This window comes from Corvus moneduloides, chromosome 1 (genome assembly GCF_009650955.1).
Source record: "Corvus moneduloides isolate bCorMon1 chromosome 1, bCorMon1.pri, whole genome shotgun sequence".
Lineage (NCBI taxonomy): Eukaryota > Metazoa > Chordata > Aves > Passeriformes > Corvidae > Corvus > Corvus moneduloides.
The window spans coordinates 46,620,274-46,636,881 of NC_045476.1; the positions used below are offsets into that span (position 1 = coordinate 46,620,274).

The 16,608-nt window shown below is 35.7% G+C and overlaps 1 protein-coding gene across 1 annotated transcript in view; it reads right to left on the minus strand.

Annotated features, from left to right (window-relative positions):
* Window positions 1–16,608, minus strand: part of PLCL2 (phospholipase C like 2) — a 100,903-nt gene that overhangs the window by 12,497 nt on the left and 71,798 nt on the right. The window contains exon 5 of the mRNA XM_032108526.1: window positions 11,520–11,595. Within this exon, the coding sequence (XP_031964417.1) occupies window positions 11,520–11,595 (76 nt within the window). The remainder of the gene's footprint in view (window positions 1–11,519; window positions 11,596–16,608) is intronic.

The window sequence follows — 16,608 nt, forward strand, 5'->3', positions numbered from 1 at the left end:
AAGACATTCTCATTTACAGCTAAATTAATAAAATAAACTACATGTCCATACAAACTCACGTAAGCGTGCCTTTAGGATATGCTTGCAAAGAAAACTCAATGTTAAATGACTTTTTTATATACACAATTTTCTGTCTCCTTGCAAGTAAAAATTCAGCTCTCACTCTCATTAAGATATAGTAAACAAGTCACTTTTATGAGGCTTAATTACTTCTCGATTTATTAGTCAATTAGTAATTTTGAACTGCCTGAGAGCTCTTGAATGATAACAGGCATACTATTACCCTGACATATCACTCAATATGTTTTTGCATATACCATCTCAATCAAAGAAAGCACAAGTTAGTCATATTTTCCATTTATTGTGGCAGATATTAAGAAAGATATAATTCACAACTTTCTGAGTGACCACAATGAATATATAGGATGTGTGTTCTTCTCTTTGGATGGTATGCCCTGTGTTTTAATTTTTGCCCATTGCACAAATGTATTTATCTACAATGAAATTATTATTGATTCTTGCCTTGAGCCAGAAAGCTCAGATCTAAAAAGGTCTTTTGACTGGAGATGTCAACTTTACTAAAATCCTTATTTGCATAGAATCATTGAGGTTGGAAGGCACCGCTGGACCAATCCCATTGCTCAAAACCAGCATCAGAGAGAACACGTGGCCCTTGACGGTGCTGAGGTGGCTGTTCAATATCACCGAGGGTGGATATCCCACCTCTCCTGAGACTGAAGTGAGGCTGACTGGCTTGGTCCTACTTTCTAGGTTTCTTTAACCTGTTTGACTGTGGTAACTCTACTGCTTATGACAGTCTGATGAGGTTTCAAACATCATTAGCCCTTAGTCCCTTTCTGACTTTCTGCTTGGGGGCACTAAGGGCACTTAGTTTGCATAACCTGCATTAAGAAGTCTGGTCATCACTGCACAAGTAAGGGTGAGCTGACAGAAGCCATACAATTTCCTGAGCACTTGCAAAATAGAAACTGATTCAAGTCTTCCACGTTAGTAAGACCAGCTTTCCAGTGAAACGTTCACCCCAGCTATTGCAAGGCATGTAAATACACTGTAATATATGGAACAAAACAGCAATAGCATGATTCAACAGCAGGTTTTGACACTTAACAAAATTCTGCTGACAAATTTTCCTAATCATAACCAGGTATTTCACAGCATATTCTTCTCCTCTGCAGTACACTTGTTTATTCTAAAGCATTCTCACAAGCAATCCTTCAGTATTTCCAAATAATATTTTCCCCATCAGTGCTGAATCTCTTTCTGGTTCCCCACTGAATGCTGGTTATTTGAATTTCATGACTGTCTCAGGTCTTCCCTCTCTCAGACTCTTTCCCACAGCCCTGCAATGCATGAGATGGCTTTAACACTTCTTCATTTCCCCGGGAACACCTTACCATTCAAGATGCTATTCTGAAATTTTACGTACAATTCTCTCCTCCCATTTTCAATAACTTCAAACAGCATGAGGAAAAGAGAAGTACTATAAGACTACTGAATGCAGTACGAACCATGTATCATTGAGGAGACTAACAAAAATTTGCTTGGTTAGCCTTGCAAAAAGAAAACCAGAAGAGGAGCAATTGCTCTCTTGATACTCTAGACCAGTCAGGTAAGACCTTGGACCTCAAAGGATCACTTTGGCTAAAGGACAATATTCGGATGGATGTCCACCAGCAAAATAAGAATTTATGCAAAATTTATTACCACTGTAGATGTGGTTCTGTAATCAGCCTTGAAAATGAGAAAATTACTCAGATCAAAAACTCATATCCATTTTAAAATACAGCTTGACACGATCAATTTTCAAGAGTTGTACTGGGAAGCAGACTTAAGTCCCATGACTTACAGTCCCATGTTTCCTCAACCAGCTGCAGGCTGACCTACAGTGTTACATGGATAGGATCTCAAACCTGTATTAATTTATGCTTAACATACTCTGATGGAACAATTATGTCAATAAACTCAACAAGGACTAAACGACAGTATAGAAAGCAAGGTGTCTCATATTGAAGTATGACATATTTCAATAACAAAAATTTTTCCTAAATAAAACATACAAGGCAATATAATTGTCTTGGCAGGATGATAACTTTGAGCCATCACTTGTCAGAAATGCTTCCAGAGTGGAACTTCAGCTTTGTTTTATGTCCTGGATTCTCAGTATTTAATTTTTCACCAAGGTGTTCAGTAGATAAAAAACCTTTCAGAACTTACAACATTCATATGAGCTTAAAATGAGTGTTATGGTTCTGCTGATGCTTGAAATGCTGGAACAAAGATGCCCTGCATATTGATGTAGTGCCAACATTGTATCTTCACCAAAAAAATATTATTTGGTGATATATCTCAAAAGCAACATTTTTTATACTATTAAAAGACACTCATCTTCAACTGTGTTTAGCTTGAAAAAATAGTTTATTCCTTTCTTTAAAATGAAGCTGCTTCATATGCAATTCATTATCCTCAATTACTAACTAGAAATGACACCTGTTGGAAGTTGGTTAGCAATTCCTCCCATTAGTGGGCTTTCACTATAGTTCCAAAGTACCATACTTAAGATATTTATTAAAATGTGACATATAAAGCAGCATAAGTGACACTTCTATTTTTAACCTAGTTTAGAAGCATATATTAAAAAGGAAAGTGTCCTTAGGTCACTGAGGTGCATGCAATTATAATTTTATATAAAATATATGTATCTTTGTTTGAACACCCTGATGATAATTACATGTTTATTAAAATCAAGATGTGAAAAGAAACTGTAACACAGAAAACTGGAGTACGTGCCTGTACAATATGAGTTCAGGAACTGTTGGGAGCTCTGAGGTTTGTTTGCTTTTGTAACAGTTCCTATCACAAAGCCCTGGCATACAACCTCAGTTTATAGCAAAAACATTCACACCTTTTCTTTAACTGAGAACCAAGAAACTAATTTTTCAAGGAATCCTTAGCAAAACACCAAGCACAACACTTGCTTTACTGTATTTCTAAAGCCAAATCTCTCCTTGACACGCTCATTTGTTTTCTTTGATGAAAGCTTTCTTGCCAAGAGATGATTTACAACCTAGCTGAGACATGACTACACAGCAGGTGGGCTCCTCCTGGTATAGGTTTTCTCTCTTAAAAAAGAGCTTTATCAGTGAAATAGCACAGTGATGAAACTCTGGCAATAAATGCATATACTGAGTAGGCCTAATGTGAAATGAGTAGCAAACAAAATTTGACTGTGTCTATATTAAATACACACTGGTAATACTCCAGGTATGAAGCACTTAAATTCAAGTCAAGTCAAATACAGTTTATTTCATTTCTGGTAGAGCGCTTTGATTTAAAAGCAAACAAAATACTTTTCAAATGAGTTATAAATACAAAATAAAACTAAATAAACATCAAATATTTTTAAATGGAAGGAAAATACCTCACAGCTTTTGATTAGATTACCAGACCTTGCCGGTCTACTACTATGTAGACTCATCTCAAACACTCACAAAGATTCTGTGAATAATTTGCATACACAGATTTGTTCTTTACAAGAAAAAAAAAAATGCAAGAAATCAGTTTATATATTCAAATATTTCTTCCTACACTGTGTAGGTTAAATGGCAATAAAGGAAACGGAAGAATCCTAGGAAAGGATTTAAGCTGTAGGTATTTATTTCCACATATAAATATTTAATTTGCTTTACATTACTCTTGGCCACATCTTTGAAAGCTACAGCTCTAATTTTTCACAGCATTAAATAGGTTTCTTAATATTCTTATTTTAGATTATATTCCTTAAACAGTCAGCTATTTCAGCCTCACAAAAAATTTCCTCTTAAAATTAATTTTATCAGAAAAAGCGATTAGGAAAAGAGTCTGGCTACCAAATCATATCAACAATAAATCAAATCCGTCACATTAGAGAAGCAACAGAAGTCACTATACTTGTAAATTCTCATATATTTTCCTTACAATACACTCTTCACACAAAGATTTAAAATGAACCTTAATAAACTAATGCTTAAAGTACCTCTGTATTTTCTAAAAATCACTAATAACTGCAAAAATGGATTCTTAGCAGGAACAAAGATTGGATGCTGAAGTAGTTCCAAACACTCAGTTTCCACTGAAGACACTGAAAAAATTTGACTCCATAACTAGAGAATCAGAACTTCTTGCCAGATTCAGAGAGTATTTTGCTGCAGATTCAAGATGCTCAAGGTACGAATTATTTGCATTCAATATATTTAGATTATTATTATTTGACAAAAGAATATATTACCTTAATTGGTTGCTCAGTATTTTTTAATTACTTCAACCTCTTTGACACTGTGCAGTAAGTGGAAATGTTCCTCAGGCACAGACAGACATGGATGTACTGCCTCTACTTAGGTGGCTGAAAACCATTTTGGTGCCTGCTGCCCTATTATTCTTGAAAAGTCGTAAAGACAAATTCCATGCTTCAGAGAACCTTCTTATTCCACCATTCCAAACAAGAATGGCATCACAGCCTGCTGAGCACCATCCTTTTTGCATCCTTCCTTTTAAATTAGTGTTTAGTCTTCCAATCCAGACTCGCACAGTGCCATATGCAATCACAGTAATTCAGTTTTCAATATAAAAAACTTTCTTTAATGCTAGGGAGCCACTTAGGACTTAAGATGGTCACTAAATTCTTTAAGAAACACCATGAGAAGAGATTCAAAGTAGTTGTAGTACCAAGCTTACACTGCTATGAAGCTAAAAAGAGGACATGTGTAACATCTATGCTACAACTTGGTTACTTCCAAAGGTTAAGTAACCAGCTGCAGCCTTTCAAACACTTTCCAGAACAATCCTATGTAACCTTAACCTTCTAGATACCAAAGTGAACAAAAAGAATAACAACTGACAGAACTCAAAAAACCCACACCAACACTTTTTCTGTTCCTCCAAAATAACGCTCCTACAGAATTCACAGAGAACCAGACCTTCATATATTAAAACAGTTGTTCTGGAAAACTGACTCATGGTATTCCACCCTCACTGTACAGAAAACTACTCCACAAAGACATTCCTCTGTGAAGACAGACTATATTTCTGAATGGGGGTGAAGTTCAGCCAGACACTTCATGTATGAGAATGAACTAAGATTGTCAATAAAGGGCATAAACACAAAGGTACAAAGCAGAGGATTTCTTTCCACAGACTGCTGTTTCCATCTTTTATTTATTAGTCCTGATACTCAAGAGAGACCAACGAGATTTTATTGAAAAGTTTCTGATTTTATTGAATGTTAGAATGCAGACTTAATAAAGATATTGATTTATGGCACACTGTAATTTCTCCCAGTGTTCAGATCTGGCTGAGCCCACATTGTTTCACTGGCAATAGTAATGAATCTCTTACAACTCCACAGGAATCTAACTTCTTTCTTTTCTAGCATTACAATAACAGGAGGGGGAAAAAAAGACTTCATGTGAAGGGGGAAACTCAAGAGAGTAATGCAAAAGCCTGTGCTGGTCAAGTATTCGCCCCAGTACTAGTGAGTGAGATCATTAAGAAGTATGTGAGATGTCTCCTAGGAATCATCTACCCATTTGCAAAATATATCAGATCCACAAAAAAAACCAATACCATCCAAGATATTACAGGGGGCTATGTATGAGAAGCAATACAGGAAAAATGTGATGTATGACTGGTGTGAAGAACCACGGTGAAAAAGATTTGAGCATAAAGAAAAATGACTCATCGCCTATTCACTACTACCTAAATTGATCTAAGTGCAATTCTTCACTTCTCCTCCTCCCCAGTAGAATGTGGTTTCAAGAATATTCAAGGCACAGGAGAGGAACAGGTTTACAGAGCCAGGGAGTACATGCCATGACAGTATCATCTGAGCTGCTGTGGAGCTATACCTGGAGGAAGGACAAATAGGAAGAAAAAATACCGAAAAAAAGGAGTAGACAGGACAAAGAGCAAACAAGAAATAACAGGTAAAAATGATGAACCAAATACAGAAAGCTTAGAAACATAAATAAAGGGATTAACTTGAATACACCCTTTATTTCCTTAACTATCAGTGAAAGCCTATTGTGCTAATAAACATTGAAAATGATGTTGTGAAAAGTGTGGAGAAATGAGTTAAAACAATTTGATAGCTGACTTATTAAGAAATGGGAACATGGAGAAAACAAGGAAAACAAGGTATTTCAGAAGCATGCAGACTGGCTGAGAGGGGTCTCCAAGTGCTGTTTTAGTCATAGCAGGTGATGTTGGAATTTAGTGAAGGTGATAAATATTATAGATTGCTTTCTTTTGACAGCGAATCTCATGAAAAATATAGTAATGAATCCAATTCTAGGATGTAACTTTAGGATCAGTATGTCCTACTGATGGGAGTCAAAAAAATTAAATATTCTCAGGTACAAAGTCCAACGAGAACAGATAAAGCAACATTCCTTCACTCCCTATTTACCAAACAATAGTTTAAATGCAATGGCTTCTAATCAAAAGTCAAGACTTGCTAATGAGAGGCAGTATTTCAGAAGACATGGATTAACAAGTTCTGCTGAACTCCACAGTACCCAAACCATAAAAACCATAAATTCTCTTTCAAGTCAGGGAAAACTGCAGAAATATTGGGAACCTAGTCATTGCCTTTCACAGTTTAAATAAAAACTCAATTGCCTGCCTATATACCAAGTCAAAAGTGCTCCTCAATAGTTGAGTATATAAATTTCTTTTGCTCTGTTAGTGGATTATCTAGTCTGTCAGAATATAACTTTTTCTTACATACTTTATTTTGGTGAACCTGAGTCAAAAACCAACTTAGAATCCAAATAACCTGAACAAATTAAAAAAAAAAAACCACACGAAAAAACAAAAACAAAAACAAAAAAACCAAAAACCAAAACCAATAAAACCCCACCTCCAAACAGCTCAGTAGACATCATTTTGCTGGAAAGCTTAAGTAGTAACAGTGGGGAAGCAAGTAAGAGCTACAACTATTTGAACAAAATTGATTTTATTCCTTTAATTTTCAACTACCAGAAGTATTTGAAGGGTTTGTATGGCCACCATCCTAGTATTTTTCTGCATGCGACTCAGATTAACTTTTTTCCAATACATATGGTGTACTGTGTTTAATGGCAACCAGAATGGCTGGATATTTCCTTTCTTGAAACTGTATCCTGTTTCTGATGCTGCTGAAGGGCTGCTTTGAAGTACATGTTAGAAAATATACTCATTTTATGTCATTCATTACTTGCATTATTAAATAAAGTCAGCCACTGTACAGATGGGATAAACAAGACAGACTCTGCTCCAACAACTCCGAATCAAAGCATGAGGAAGAGAACAGATGGATAAAGGAAGAGTGAGGCGTACAAGGAAGCAATGAAAAGCTATTTTGGTTAAGGTGGTAGGAGGACGTGTCAATCTAGCTATATTTGTGGGATACTTTTAAAAACAAACTCAAAGGAAGTAGCCTGGTGGATGTTTACAGAGAGCCTGTGGGACAACATGATAGAAAGCATGACGAGGGCTAGCAATCCATTAGGCACTGGAAACTCTTGCTACCAAATCAGCAAACACAAGAAAAGTGAAAGCAGCTCGGTCCTGACGCACAGTGAGGAAAAAAGTATAAAAATCCTTCCAGGGACCGACATCATCAAAATGACAGCCAGGAAAATGACGTGTGTAAGGCAAAACTATGATGGCCAAATGCAAAGAAAGGATAGCGTAGCTGAGATTCCAGAAAATAAGAATCTGAACAAGAATTCTAGCTGCACAGATAACTAGGGAAGGTTATGCCTATAAAACCATATGGAAAGCAATATGTATGTTTTTTATGAATCTGAACTCTCTTGGTTTGAGCAAACAGTGCTGAAATACACATTTATGCATCGTATTACCAGGAAATTGACACTGCCAGAACTCTTTACGATAACTTCATTTTCTGGATTAAAACAGAAACCTCAGAGATCATTCCTTGCATGTATTACCAAGGCTACCTTTTCCCTACACTCATTAATTAACCCTTACTGATGTTATATTTCACAAGATTATCAAATCATAGAATGGTTTGGGGTTCCAAGCAACCTTAAAGATCATCTAGATCCAAGCCCTCTGCCACGGGCAGGAATACCTTCCACTAGACCAAGTTGCCCAAAAACCCTCCAGTCATACCTACATTTGATTAAGTTCAGTAATTCTTTGTCACCGGCAAGCTGTGTTTGGTAGTTATTGCTCCCCATAATTTAATGAATATTTGGAACATTCTTCTGAGTTTCCACTGCTGAATGCCAAAATGAATTCCTAAGTTGTGATTCTCCCTTCTAACCAGGGATGAGCTCAAGCAGTATTTGAATTATAAAGCAAAAAATGTAATGGAAGATTCAAAAGAGGAGTACAGGAATGATGTGATTTGGGTACAAAGGAGGCTATAAGTGGGGTAAGGTGATCTGGACATTCAAATTCTTTTCTCTAGCGAAGATAACGGAACATTTGAGGTCTCTAAGAGATTAAGGGAATTGACCAGATTATCTTCAAATTCCCTTTAGCACCTAGATTCTATTTTCTTGCAGCATCTGTAACTGGCTTAATAGCAATAAAATAAATGGCACTGCAGTCATCTTGAAGTTATATGGATTTTTTTCTTAATTCTGAAAAGAAGAAAAGTACAGTGGGAAGCAAAGCAATATCACGTTCCCATATCTTTTCAATATTCAAGTATCTAAAATGCTTTCAGTAACTACTTAGCTAAGAACTGAATGTGTTGAGCTGAATTAATATGCTGATATGAAGAAAACAGAGAGGTTTTTAATATGGTTTAATTCTAAAGAAGCAAAATGAGGAGAGATGTTCACAGTTAAATGCTCTCAGAGAATATTAATAGCAAAGAACCTGAATTCTGAAAATAGCCATCTCAGTAATTGTATCTTTGCTTACCCAATAGGCCATCAATCTAAGAAATAATACCGCATTTATTTTCAAATTAGGTCTGAATTTTATAGGAGGCCAAAAGTCTTATTATTAAACTTAAGAGAGAAAACAGTTTAACAGAGTGAATCCACTTTGCCTATTTAAAAAAATTCTCTTATAAGCCTGGTTATGAGAACAAAAATTTACTGCTTATTGGCAGCTTGTGTACGTGTTATTTTAGCAGCTTTTTCACTCTTTGAGCCACAGAACAAAAAAGCTCAGACAAAGGCACGCTTTTGCTTTCTCCTTATCAAGAAACTGCATAGGACAACGTATAATCTTTCACTCGTAATTAAAGAAAGTAGCATCTACTGAGATCATGAGATCAATCAGTCCTCAGATAATCTTCAAACTCCATTGATATTAAAAGGTAATTCAGTTCAGCTCATTCATCTTAAAAAATGCCTTGACCCTGCAGGGCTACAGCTGCCCTAAATAGCAGGATCTATTACATAATCCATACTTAGGCTTATGTCACCACGCTGGAGGGTTCTCATTTGAAGGAGATCAAAATCTCCACTCTTTAGCATGGGCTTTAAGTCTTCAGCATTCTTAAACAAAGGATTCCTGGACCCAACTGTTCCCCACGTAAAATAAGGTGGTGAGACTCAAGAAAGTCAGACATATGGAAGCTTACAGGAATCCATATAAGCTAGTACAAAGCAATTTTTTCTGAAGAGCAACTATTCTAAAAAATACAAGAATTTGGGCAACTAGCTTTTGCCTTACCTCTAACCAAGGATCTAAGCTGCTTAAGATACTGGTGATACTAAAAAAAAAAAAAATGGCATACTATCACCACATAAATGGGAAATTATTTAAGAAACAAGAACACACATCTACCAGACAACATCCTTACAACAGCACAATATATTTTGTGTTTGCTCTTGTTGTGGTTTAACCCCAGCCAGCAACCAAGTACTGCACATTTGCTTACTCCTCCTGGGTGGGATGGGGGAGAGAACCGGAAGAACAAAAGTGACAAAACTCGTGGGTTGAGAAAAAGACAGCTTAATGGGTAAAGCAAAAGCCGTGCCCACAAGCACAGCAAAACAAGGACTTCATTCTGTGTGAGCACTGCTCAGCAGTAACAAAAACATCTCTGCATTATCAGCCCTGTTTTTAAGCACAACTCTATAACACAGTCCCATACCAGCTACTAGGAAGAAAAATAACTATCCCAGCCAAAACCATCACAGTATTTTGGATAAATCTCTACATCTATCAATAAGATATGTGAAATAATATTCTGTCACTCATGGTATTTACGATTATTTATGTTTGACAGCTTGAAGTAAATAGGACAACTTAAAATTTTCAGGCATTTTGACAGTTCTGCGGCTTAACTAAAGTTCACAGAATCTGAAGTGTGTGCTGTAAATCAAGGGGAGATCTAGAAATTCAGAGTGGGTAAGCCTTCCCTGCTGCTTATCTGAGCTGGAAGCTACTGTTAATAGGGGAGAATTTGTAAATGAAGGCTGAGGGTGTAAGAGCTTTTTTTTGGGGGGGTGGGGGAGAATGGTGGGAAGGAGAGAACAAAACTAAGACACTGGAATTTGAAGGAGAGCAGAGAAGTGAATCAAAGAATGGAAGAAAATCATGGAAGATGACAGGAGCTGCAGGATGCTGAATATCAGGTAGATAAAAATTTATTTGTATATAAAAAGCTTTTATCCCAATTGAGTCATGCAAAACATGGTTGTAAATGCTTTGGCTGACTCTTTGGCAGCATTCCTGTTTCTGATGCAAAATGCGATGCACCACTTTGAGCAAATTTGTAACATTATTTATAAAACAGTTGAAAGATCAAAAGAAAACAAGCATGATTAAACATCAAGGTCAGACATGCTATCAAAACATGAAGGAAACCTTCAAAACTCGGTTGCGTCCAAATGAGAAAACTGTTACAAAATAACACATAAAAAAGGATCAGTTTGTGAAGAGATTAAGAAGTAGTTATACCATCTATTTAAAATGTGTTATCAGACCCAGGAAAACTTTCAGAGAACCTGTGGGACCAACACAGAACCACCCAACAGGTCTAGAGAAACATGGGAATGAAATATCTGAACTACTGTCACGTAATTATCAGAAGACAATGTTCTTCTGACAATTCAAGCTTCACCAAGGCTCTTGAAGACATTGGGCTACCACAACAAAAGAAAAAAAGTTCTCTCATAGAGAAAGAGGAGCTACGAGTAAATGGTTAAAACATTTCAGCATGAAGGAGGATCATTCTCTTTGCCTCCTGTAATCTTATGTTTTCATTTGTGACTATACTGACAAGCTACTCTCCATAAATAAAATACTTGCAATTTCCAAATTCAAGATGTAATTCTATGAATCTTTGATTTCTATGATTTGAAATGTCTTTCCACTCTTACTGGATGTGCCTAAATTACAGTCATCTCTTCTTTTTGTATGAGGTTTTTTGTTGTTGTTTGGGTTTTGGGTTATTTTTTGCTACAGTTGAATATTGATTAAAAGTTTCGGAAAATAAAAAAAATGCAATAAGTTCTGTATAATATTTTTCAAAAGCAACTTACACTTACCTGCTTTCTGACACTGTACTATCTTCTCATATAAGCTATCTGTATTTTCAACTAGAGTCTTGATGGTGTGAATCATCTGTAGAGAAAATAAATTAAAATATACAGAAATATCAGTAGAATTAAATTTTTACTTAAAATTTTTAATCTGTAAAAGATGCTTAAAATTGAACCTAAATCAATAAACTAATATTTATTATTAACATAATGAATACACTCATTTTCCTGGTCATAACAAGGCAGAGAAGTGCCCTAATGTAGCATAAAGACATAAAAAATACAATGATTTTGGGCTGGGATCTGTGAATACTGAAGCAAAATGTCTACTCCATAGTTCACTGCCTAGCAAAGCAACTGGAAGTGATACAACCAGGTAATTCACTTTTGGTGGCTTGGGTGAGATAACACGGATGCAATTTTTCCTCTTCCTCATTCATTCCAACATTCAGGATGATGACCACTCATTACCCAGTGCTTCCTTTTTCCTAGGCATCATTCCATTGCTTTTCCAGATTTTTTCCTCTACATCTTCCCTTTTATGGCTTGACCTGCACATACATATGAGACAATGCTCTATGGAGGAAAGCAATAGGCTGGTAGTGGAGGATAAGAAAAATAAATTATTCCTTTAGCTGATCTTTCTAAACAAAAAGCCTTTCAGGGAATCCCAGCTGAATGCACAGTTAGTAAGATGGAACTGTGCAGGTTTTTCAGCCTAGAGTATGTTTTAAGAAGTAACAACTTTGTTTCACACTTTACCCACTGATGTCTCTGGTATCCACTCAAGCAGACAATTTTCTCTCCACTAAAACAATGACTAGATTTTGACATGTTACTTATGTGGGTGTTCATGTGGAGCTTGCTTTTTATTAGGAGACCACAATTTTCTTTTATGAGGAAGAACATTCCATGTTACAGGGAAAAAAACCCAAACCCCTCTAACACTCTTCCTCAAAGAAAAATTACTGTAAGAGGCATGGCTTCCTCACATGTATTAGAAAGAACCTTCTCCAGCTGAATGACATTGAGGCTGTTTTTCTGAACATTGCTCTAAGGAAGGCATAAATCAATTTTGAGAAGCAGGCAAGCAAGTCTCAGATTTTTGATTGTGACAAGTGTGCAAGCAAGTGAGGAGGAAAAATACCTGCATAGACAAACTACTCTACAGGCTTCTATAACTGCCAGCTGCACAAAAATCTGGTTTAAACAAATGACAAAGCATTTAAAAAATTCTAGTTCTATTTTTATTATTTCGATTTGAACCAATAAAGACAATGATGCAAACCCTGAAATTTTTAGTTCATGCTACACATAAACAGCATGTGAATAAGCAACTTTAGAGTATGTGGAGGTCATCATACTAGATAATTTAATTTAATCCTCACATCCTGATTAATCTCTGTTTAAAGTATCTACTTAGCCTGATTTATATTATGTCAGTTGTTGGGGTTGTTTCAAATAAAAGTAAATTATAATATATGAAGTAAAAATAACTTGATCAGGTTGCTAAGCTGCAACTTTAGCTTACCCATTTTTAACTGGATTGTTCTTTGAACATAAATATCAATGTTCACTCAAGCAAAAACTACCTATAAATAGAACTATGCTGATTACTATTTAAGTGTAACAAATTGAAGACAATTTAAGTAAGAGAATACTTTATTTCACCCACAAAGGGAGCACTGCAAACTGACTATTCCTAGTCAATCAAGAAGAAAGCCCCATTTCACAGTGTTTCATTACTATTCAGTCTCTAAAACAGAATTCAGAAATTGAAATAAGATCACTGTAAATTTGCTTGACAGGCAAGGATTTACCTGTTTCAGTATGTATGTCATGTAACACATTTGTTTCTGCAATGACCTTAAATGGGGAGAACCAAAACACAGCTGATGTCTCTCACAAGTATATTTCCAATAGCTGATGCTCTTTTGCTAACTAGCTGAAAGGAAATGGTAAAGCAGGTTTTTCTACATTGAAAATCACCTTGAAAAATGAAATGCTGAGCACATACAACTCTTGAGCTTTTTTGGAATGCTAATACACAATAATAAGGGCTAGAGAGGGATTCTCTATCAATATGAGTCCTTACACCTGAGCACCCTTTTGACTGGAGCTCATAAAAAAAAGAGAACAGCTGTGCTGCCTGTTCAAGGTATTTGTTTTGAAGGAATTTTAAGAAATATTATAACTGCCCTACTCTGTTTTCCTGACCCCATGTGTATAATAATTTCTAAATCATCTCAGTTAGGTCCTATTATAGACACAGAACTTATCTATCTGTTCTGCTTCCTTCATATGCCCTGCATGAACATCAAATAATTTAGAAGCAGTGGAGAACAAGTCTCAGCTGATTAGAAAACTCACTCTGAGACACTGCACTGATTTTCAGAAACAAGAGAATTCTGAGATGAATAAAAATGCTTACATTACTGCTTTTTTGTTTACTTTCTGTATTGACAAAGCAAGAAAGTTTTACTAGATCTGCAGATGAAAGGAAAAGAAACTAATCACTGTATTAGTGTTCTTTCATCATGGCCAGGCTAACACTGAAGAATTTATAATAACATGCCAATTTCATATTTCACAGTTCCAGTATGGAAAGCTGCTAAATACCCCTAGATCAAAAGGAATGCCCTCTTTGCGACTTCTGAAGAAAAATGGCAATGCATTTCATGTGGCAGAATTTATTCTAATATCCAGTTTTATATTATCAAGACCAGTAACAGTTACTTTCATTACCTTTGGTCTCTAAAATACATACAAAGCTGTATTTAAGATTAACAGCATTGCAGAGCAAAACTGGCTGGAGCTAGCAATAATTCAGGGGTTGACTGCCACTACCATTCAATCAGAACTATGGAACACCCCAATTTTCAAATGTCCTTCCCCGAGAAAATAATGGACCAGTATGCTGTGTGCATGAGTAGGTGTCACCTTCTAGCTGTGCTTGATTAATAAAGTAATAGTATTAGTTCATTATAATTTTATTCTTACATTGCTCTTCATCACACAGTCACCTTTTAGTATGTATTCAGCTACTTGTTGAATTACTCTTATGGAGTGTTTGAACATATGAATTCTTTCTAGTGTTCAAGCCAAAATTATAACCTCATGACAACACTCATGCAGACATTCACAGAAACTGAAAGACTTTTGGTAGACGCAGCATATGGAACAACTATGTATAAATGGCTATATTTAAACAGAAAATTAGCCTAATCCAAATGATACTGGTATGTATATATATGATTGATATAAAAGTGAAATAGAAAATGATGAGTAAGCATGAGCTTCAGTGTGAAACACTATGTCTGCAGCAGAATAAGACATGGAAATCTCAAGGCAAATTCGTGGTGGAAATTGAGGAGAAAGACCAGGTAGAATCTGCTTAAACTAGTCTATATTGAACAAGTCAATCAATAAGCAGGTATTTTCTAACCACATCCAACTTCTAGAATATTATCAGTGACAAATCTGGAAAGAGAAATGGAAACAAATGTAATGGGGAACAAAGAACCAGTTACCAGCTGATCATTAAAAATGCATATTCTAAGAAAAGAACACGTTACATGAAGTTTAGTAAGCTATATTTTCTAGCAAGCCTTTTACAATACTGATTCACATTTCTAACCTATGTTGCTTTTTCTCTGGAGGCAAAGACTCAAAATATCCAAAAATGTATTTTAAACACAGAACTTATACAATGCTGGAATTGCTTCAACTCTCCTTCAATTCCCACCCCACCACCAGACCCCAATCTTAGCATGACCAGAGAACTTCTCAGGTACTCATTACATACTGGACTGTCCTACTTTTTTGCTGGTCAGTGGAAAATGGGAAATGCAGAACAGTATGCTCCATGTGCCTTGAAGTCATCACATTTTTGAAGAGGCCATGCTGACATTTTGATCTATGTCATAATCTTCAAATTCTGTTGGTTAAATCATGCAAGCATTTTACCTAGTTATTCTAACAAATGGACAAATGTCAAGAAAGATATTTTAAAAATTAAATTATTATTAAGGGGGTTCAGAAATAAACACTAAATGATTAGTCCAGAATTCTCAATGAGGACTGGAGATCTGTATTATTATATATTGTTCCTACCTTAAAAAGCCAATGATGATTGTTAGAAATCCCAATTACTGCTTCAAACTGATGGAACTGCATTGTTAACAGTTCATCACTTACGTGACACTGTCCTCACAAATCAAATGAAAAACTCATATACTGAAAAAAATAAATATTCTCACTCTCAGCAAAACAGAACTCTATCATTAAGACAGTTATGGAAAATTAAATATATACATCTAGACTACCCTTCAGGATAACTTTCTTATGTTTCAAAGTGTGTTGTCTGATCTGTTGTTTTATTAAACAGTTAAGTGCTATGAACTAACACCATGTAGATCAATGCAAGTGCTCACATGTATTTACACATGCATGTATTTGAGACCATTAATTTAATTTCAGCTGATTTTGAACAAGTGAAGATCTATTTCTACTAGGCTCAGACAGGTCTTCTGGCAGAAGATAAAACATTCTGTTTATGCCCCCATGTTGGGGAAAATACGTAACTGAGCTCAGCTCTAAGTATTTTAAACATCACATTTAACACAGATCTTGGGAAAGAATTCTTTCCAAAACCCCAGGATTTATTCAATCCTCTGCATGTGGAACTGGTTGGTAGCACACAAGGAGACATCAGCTGCATTTTCAAATGGAAAAACCAACCTATGATAAACTGTGTCTGGCTGATGAAACTCAGTGAGAGAAAACACCTTCACTGACAGAATTGCAACACCAAGGATGAACATTATTTTTAGCAAGAAAAGCACACCACACATTTAGATTTTGAAATCTGTGAATGTGTTGCCAATACTGTTAGACCTACATTCCAACAGCAAAACTGGAACCATACTTACAGTAGGTATAAATCAAATCTTCATTAAAATGGTGCTCACATTCTACTTTCATCCAAACCTCTGCATATGACATATATTTCTGAAACCAAAAACTACACCATTTCTTATAAATGTTTGTATCTTTAGTACTCAGAAGTCAAACTGAAGCTCTTAACAGCAGTAAT